The sequence below is a fragment of the Panthera tigris genome, chromosome A3 (genome assembly GCF_018350195.1).
Source record: "Panthera tigris isolate Pti1 chromosome A3, P.tigris_Pti1_mat1.1, whole genome shotgun sequence".
Classification (NCBI taxonomy): Eukaryota; Metazoa; Chordata; class Mammalia; order Carnivora; family Felidae; genus Panthera; species Panthera tigris.
In genome coordinates this window covers 47936671-47943818 of record NC_056662.1, presented here as the reverse complement: position 1 = coordinate 47943818, position 7148 = coordinate 47936671, and the positions used below count along the sequence as shown (strand labels likewise).

Genomic DNA, 7148 nt, shown 5'->3' with positions numbered 1-7148 from the left:
GGAGACTGGAGAGGAAGGAGAGGTCATACCAGCTTTATGAGCACGCTGGGAAGACATAGGGCAGATGCTGAGGAATGGCATCTGTGTCTAGGGCAGTTGGAGACAGAGGTGAGGTGCTCAGCCTAACAAATATGATGCTTCAGAACATTGATTTGTTGGTTTTGATTCACTGATGCTATTCCTGGGCTGACAATGTAGCTTCCTAAGAGAGGACAGGAAAACTTATAAACAGCAGCAGTTTCTGTGGTATATGATTTTGCTTTGACAATAATATTTGGAAAGCATCACAAAAAGGAGATAACAAATGACTAGTTACATGTATTTCTGAGCCTTTGTTTCTTTGATAATGTCTATGGATCTTTGCATTTGGAAATCAAAGAGTTAACATGGGTAAAAAGAGCTAGGTTCAATCTGTGAGCTCAGTTTAGGAAAAGCACAGTAGAGAATCATGAGACTAGCTGCCAGGGCCCTGGCAGGGAAATGGGGAAGGGTGCTGGTGGTGAGGGTTAACAGAGATCATCTCATCACTTAAATTTCATGACATCAACCTTGCAGGGAACATCGTTCCTTTATTTCTCTTTCACCTCCTCCCTTTTCACTTTGAAGCTTCCCCAGAGAATTCAGTGCTGAGATTTTGGTTTAAGTCCCCATTTCAGAAGGGGTCTCACAGATATATTCCAAAGACCTCTGCTCCCTCAAACCAGTAAATCCCATAAAACATTCTGGGTTTGTGGAAGTAGAGAATTTCTGAAATGCATGTCAATGTTTCTATATGGGTGATTATATTGTAACTTTCAAGTATATTTTTACTCCCTACTGATTTTGGGACAATGAATGACTGGGCTGGATCTGGAGAGGTCTCTCTAAGACACATTGACACAGGACAGGCTGCTCCTGGTGCTGACTCACCTTGGATAATGCTGTATCATTCAAAAGTTACTAATGTGTGCTCATCAAAGGCAATGGTGGCAGGCACATTTACCCACCTTGCCAAAGACTCTTGCACAAACCATGACCTGTGATCATGAGTTGAGTGAATGGGGCCATGTTTTTAATTCTATATTCTATGAAAGCATGAACCAGAGGAAAGACATAGGTCACAAACAAAATACACTAGCTACATTTCACACATTTCTAAATATTTCAGTTCCTTAGAGAACTATTTCCCAAATGTGGCCACAGTGCCAATCACCTGGAGACTGTATGTATTTCTGATTTTGGTTCACAAAGATTCTTCTTTAGTAGAGAGGGTGGGTATGGCCTGATCTCTAGGAGATTTGTAAAATTAAACCAAGGGGTTTTCATGGATCAGAAGACACAATAGACATAGTGAGAAAGAACAGGACACTAGGCCTTCCTCAGGTGAAGCCACAATCCCTCAGAACCTGAGTTCTCTCAAGAAAGGATGGGTAATAGTGACCTATTATCTGTTGGCCACACAGACTTACCCTTGTAAGTTTGTGTATGTCCCTACCAAGGCGTGGGAGAGGTCACAAACTTTATACACAGATGTGTCAAAGAACCAAAGCTGAACCAGACCACTATTTTTGTGCTATACCCAATGGAACTGTCCAAAATTGTCTTGGAAAATTCTGTCACATCATCCCTATGACCATTTCACAAAAATAGATGGGCCAGGAAACAGGCAGACTTTCAACAAGGAGCCACTCAAATCAGAGTCCTTAGAAACCCAGGAAGAAGGAAGAAAGATGCTCAGCCCCTCCATTCTGAAGTATTCCTCCAAGCAGTATTGTTACTGCCTCTCTGACCCAGTCATTCCCCCAGGTGCTCCCACACTCTCTTTACTCTGCCCCTCCAGGCCATCCCCATGAGTATCTCAGAAGACAGACTTACTCATCAGGTTGGGTGTCTGTAACCACAGTGGCTGTCCCAGGAGTAGTGATTGGCATTGACAGCCATGGAGGTCAGCCTGTGGTGCAGGGGGTTACAGGCCTCAGGGAGCAGGTGAGACATAGAGACTGGAGCTATTGTGTTCTGAGCTATCATCAGAGGCTTTGGAGAAGATCTAATTATGTGTCAGTGAGGCTTATGTGCAGATGCCCTGATGGGTGTCCAAGAAGGGCAAAGCCTTTTGTCAGCTTCATTCACCCACCTCCAATCCCTGTGATGAGATATGGCCCCACTTCAGAAGGACCACCCCGTTGTGAGTGCTGAAATAAAGAAGATACAGGTGGATGTTCCCTCACAAAATTGCATTCCTTTTGAGTGGAATAGATGAGGGGTTGGAGAGATTGGAGAATGAGTGAAGAAATGGATACATGGATGGATGGATGGATGGATGGATGGAAGGACGGATGGATGGTTATATTAATGGATGACTGAATGAATAAATATACCAACCAACCAGTGGGGGCCCTGAAAGAACCACGAGGGCAGCCTCCCATGAGTTGGGGAGTCTGATTGACTCAACACTGTGCACCAATAGCCAATGTAAGAATAATAAGGATGATCAATTCTGTACTTCTTGTCACAGCAGCAACATTTATAAAATAAAAATGATTCAGGAAAGTGCAAAACTGACAGGGACCCAAAAAGTGCTCTGAGATTCTTTTAATTCTCCTGGTGCTGAACAGACCTGGGACTACATACAGACTGACTGTTGCTCTCTGGAGGAAAAGGATCTTTTGTATGAGGAGCCAGGGGCCCCTTCCCAGCCTATTTCTGCACACAGGTGCTGTTCAGGAGGGAGAACTGGGAAAGCCATGGTCTGATATCCACAACAAAGGTGCAGTCCACCTAAAAAAAAGTAATTATGAGATTAGAACAGTTTCACACATGGAGAACATTTAGCATGAAGGACTGAATAGGAGTTCAAGGTGCATGAAAAACTACAAAAGATGAAAAGCAAAAACAAACAGTGACCTGGGGTAGGACTTGAGGAGCTTAAGATTCCACCAGAATAATGGGCAGGGGTTGCTGAATCTGCACATGTGGAACAAGGGTTCCTGAGAGGGCATGTGGTGGGACCATTACGTGACCATTACAAGACCTTTCAGAGTCTTGTCAGTGCAGATTATGCTGCCTTAAGCACCCGCCCCCGCCCCCCTGAGTTCTTAGGGAGCCAGCAGACTGCCCAGGAGGTGGTCCAACTAGTGCTGCCAACACTCAGCAGCAGCTGCAAACCTACCCTGAAAGGATGCTACCCCCAAGTCTGGGATGGGAGTACCGAGATAAGCACCCATCCTGGCTGAGCATCATCCTGACTGAGGCTCATGCCTGGGGTCCAAGTCTCCTGAATAAGATCAGCTCATAGATGATAACACAAGAAGGCTACTATAGAGGCCAGCTGTAAGTACAGGGCTCAGCTCGCTGCCCTTCTAGGAGCAGCTCTTGTCTGCCTGGAATGACCACATCCCCCTTCAATGGGAAGCTCTGGAACCTGGGGAGAGAGGAGCCAGACTCTCATTCTGGCCCATGACCATCCCTGACAATTTCCCTAAGCCTCCTCCCATCAACCCTCCTTTATGTGAATGTTCATCATATTCTCAAACCTTTTTCTCTCTCGGGCCTTCTTGTAAGGGACAGTTTTCCAGATCTTCATCCTGTTTTGAGCAAATGGTTTGGCCCAACTCCAACTCCATTAAATATATCAAAGTAAACTGCTGTTAAGAACAAATTGTAGAAACTGCAGTGAAATACTTTTCATTAATGAGAAAAACAGAAAACCATAAGGAAAACAGGCAAAAACTGTGAATGTGCATATGTAAATGAATAAGGACATATGTATGTGTGATGACTCTTATTTTTCTAATTTTAAATGATTTTTTATTTCACCTTTTCCTCTTCATTTTCCCTTTTTTCTTATAAGAAGATGTCCATATGTACATGCACTAGAATCTTCCCTGTAGCACTCTTCCTGATGACCTGTAGCTTTTACTCACATTCACAGCACCATGAATGCACAGAATGGAAGACTGCACAGCAAGGTGCCTGCATGGTCTGCAGCAACACTGACAGCACCACCCATCTCTCATTGGACACCTACACAGCATCAGCCAGACACAATGTGAGAACACCAGTGAGTCCTTCTCTGGACAGTAGGATAACAGGTGTGTTAGTCCACTGATCAGCCATCAGAGCTTGCCATTCCTTTTGGGACAGCATCTAGATGGGGACATAGAGGGTCCTGGGGGCTGGGAATGCTCTGCCTCTCTTCATGTGGGAACTGGCTATACAGAAAGGCTCTTCTTGCTAATGTTCATTAAGGTGGATATTTACAAAGCAGTGTTGTTCCATGTGTTTGTTAGGCTTCTATCAGGAATTATTAAAAGTTATTATTTTATTTTGTTAAATAGAAATAAATCCACAAAAGCACAAGAAGAACTCAAACAGGAGCACCTGGTTGGCTCAGTCAGTTAAATGTCCAACTTCAGCTCAGGTCATGATCTCCCACTTCATGGGTTTGAGCCCTGTGTTGGGCTCTGTGCTGACAGTTCAGAGCCTGGAGCCTGCTTGGGATTCTGTATCTCTGTCTCACTCTCTGCCTCCCACCCCCACTTGTTCTCTCTCTCTCTCTCTCTCTCTCTCTCTCTCTCTCTCTCCCTGTCTCTCTCTCTCTCAAATATAAACATTAAAATTTTTAAGTAAAACAAAAAAAAAAGAGGAAGAACTCAAACATAGAAATATAGTCAGAATTCACCATAAGGAGAAATCTGCCTCTCAGTGGACTGATTTGGAATTGTCTAGAAAGCTGACTTCATTTGAGACTCAGTTCTTACAGCTGACACATGATACCCACTCATACCTAGACATGTACCATCAACATGACACACACCACCAACACACACACGCACACACACACTCATGCACCACCAGCCCCACTTGCATGTTCGCCAGACCCTGAGCTGGGACAGGGCACAGGGGCTGAAGCAGCAACTGTGGTCTCTATGCCCAAGGAGCTCCTGAAGCCTCCAGGTGTCCAGGGCTGGCTGCTGTCTAAGGAAGAGGCGGAAGGTAAGGAAATGGGAAAGAGTGAAGGAATCTGGTGGGCTATGTGCATGGGCCGTCTTCAGGAATGTGGTGAAGAGTTGAGACCCTCTCCATCAGAGCCCTGCTGGCATGGTAGGCTATCCTGGCTCAGGACAGTTCATGCGGGGACCAGAATCTGGGCATGGACAGAATGAGTTCTGGACAGCAGTATGTATTCTGTCCAAAGAAAGCACAAAATGGTAAGAATAAACAGCAGTGGGAAAGGTTTTCCCGACAGAGACTAATGACACGTTTCTATCAGACCCAACCTCTTTCTCGCTTTTAAGGCTCTATAACACAAGACCTTCTTCTGCCTGGGCTGTTTCAGGAATCCTAAATTCCCAGATCTATTTGTGTCTTCTCCAAACCTGCTGTGTCTTTTCAGTTGATAGAGTCACTGCACACCCATGTGTTCTGGAAAAACACCCAGGGTCCGTCCTTGAGCCTCTTTCACACCCTCATACCAGTGCACTCCACATCAACCTCCAACAGATACAGAAGCCAACACTTCTTCCATTTCCCAGTGATCACTGCATCCCAGTGGCTGTGGAGCCTCTGAGAGAACCCCTTCCATGGGTCTCCAGAACTCCAAGGATAACATCCCAAGTCTTCACCTGGGGCCCTGAAAGGTGCCCCTAGTCCCACTTCCCACTGTACTCCTGCCTCTCTGCACCTCTTTCATAGCAAATCCAGTCCCTGGAATTTCAGGCCATCCCCAGGGACACTTGTTGCTTGTTTCTCTAGGGTCCTCTCCACAGCTGCCTGCCCTCCTTATCCCCACCCTCCATGTGACTGGGTCCTTCCAGGAGTACCTGTCATTTAGATGCCTTCCCTGACCACTCCCCATACCTCTCACCTCCCCTCAGCCCTGGGCCCCCACACGTGCAGCTCTTGCCCCAGCTTTCCACTATTTCACTTATGAACTTGGGGGCCGTTGGCCTGTCCTCACCAGCATAACAGTCACATGAGAACACATCCCTGCCTGTCGTCTCTGCCATCTCCCACCCAGGCTTGGACCCACAGTGCTTCATACAGGAGCCTCACAGCTCAACTGCTGTCATGCCTTTCCTTCTCAGGATTTTGTTTCCCATCTACCGCTTTTCTTAGCGTTTCTTGCTTGTTTGTCCCACTCTAGCTTCTCTCAGCTGCCTCATCAGCCCCTGTTCTTCCCTCTTTCACTCCGCAGCTGGATCTCTGTCTTCAGTACTTGCTTTCTGCTCACTTCTTTCCTTCTCCCCTTTGTTATTCAGGGGCCTCACTCATAAGGAAAACAAATTGGAAACCTGGAACACTTCTAATGAGAACTTGTGTTTTTTTACCAATATTTGCCAAATTAAAATGATGATACAACAGACAAAAACAGATCTGGGCATTTAGGAATGCTCTTCCCTGTGGATCCAGGACTCGCCCCTCCTAAGTGTGGTCTCTAGGTGAATATGGAGCCACAGGGAGGGAGGATACAGCACTTACCTTGCGCTGGCTTCGCCGTACCCACAGCAACTTGTATGCATACTCATCTGGATAGACTTGGTTGAAATGGAACACTGCAAACTCCACACACAGGGCAAAGTGATTTGCTCTCCTACTAATGTCCACAAAGTCAGAACTACAGACATGAGACACCAGTGTAATGAGCCCCAGAAGCAAAGGTGCCTTCAGGAGCATGCTGTCTGGTGTCAGCCCTGGAGGCCAGCAGCACACAGATGGCAGGGTAACAGCTGGTGTGGGCCCACTCTCTGCAGCTCTGCATCCCACACAGCTCTACCCCAAGGAGTCCCTGGCCGTTGGCCAGTGCTCTGTCCAGCTCCTCCCCTTCACTGCCTGCCTTGTCCCTCCCATCTTTACAAACAGAAAGCAGAGCAGAAGCTCTCAATCTCCACTCCTTTGTTCCATAAGCCTTGGACACAGGGACACACATGAAAGATGCTCTGTTTGCAGGGCTACATCCCCCTGCCCCAGCCCAGCCCAAATAGGCCCTGATTGGGGGCCTTGAAGCCACCTCTCTTCCTCTCATGGCAGTGTATCCTACAACTGGCAAGTCACAGGAACACTTAGGAACACTGGTAGGCCCTGAGTCCTGGGGATTTGAGGTAAAAGCCAGGTCTACCTCTGACCATGGCTGCCACCTATTACCCCTGGGGGCATCAGGAGGGTACAGG

At 46.8% G+C, this 7148-nt stretch overlaps 1 protein-coding gene across 2 annotated transcripts; it reads right to left on the bottom strand.

Moving 5' to 3' along the window:
- Positions 1-2556: 2556 nt before the first annotated feature.
- LOC102964105 (probable cystatin-15) lies at positions 2557-6764 on the bottom strand. Of its 2 annotated transcripts, none has more exons than XM_042979749.1 (3): positions 6460-6764; positions 3513-3620; positions 2557-2757 (listed from the first exon to the last, which is right to left on the bottom strand). In XM_042979749.1, exons 1-3 carry the CDS (start codon positions 6652-6654, stop codon positions 2677-2679), a joined length of 384 nt encoding a protein of 127 aa, XP_042835683.1. In that variant the 5' UTR covers positions 6655-6764; the 3' UTR covers positions 2557-2676. The 2 variants fall into 2 exon arrangements, with proteins under 2 accessions (XP_042835683.1, XP_007096636.1); XM_007096574.2 differs by having other exon boundaries at positions 3513-3623; positions 6460-6762.
- Positions 6765-7148: the final 384 nt, after the last annotated feature.

What these genes read in the sequence shown, in the direction of transcription:
- LOC102964105 (XM_007096574.2), bottom strand. Translation starts at nt 6,654, where the DNA reads ATGCTCCTGAAGGCACCTTTGCTTCTGGGGCTCATTACACTGGTGTCT. An exon ending in TACGGCGAAGCCAGCGCAAG is followed by an intron (nt 3,624 to 6,459) that starts GTAAGTGCTGTA and finishes TGTTCTTAACAG; the next exon opens with CAGTTTACTTTGATATATTT. An exon ending in AAGGCCCGAGAGAGAAAAAG is followed by an intron (nt 2,758 to 3,512) that starts GTTTGAGAATAT and finishes ACTTTTTTTTAG; the next exon opens with GTGGACTGCACCTTTGTTGT.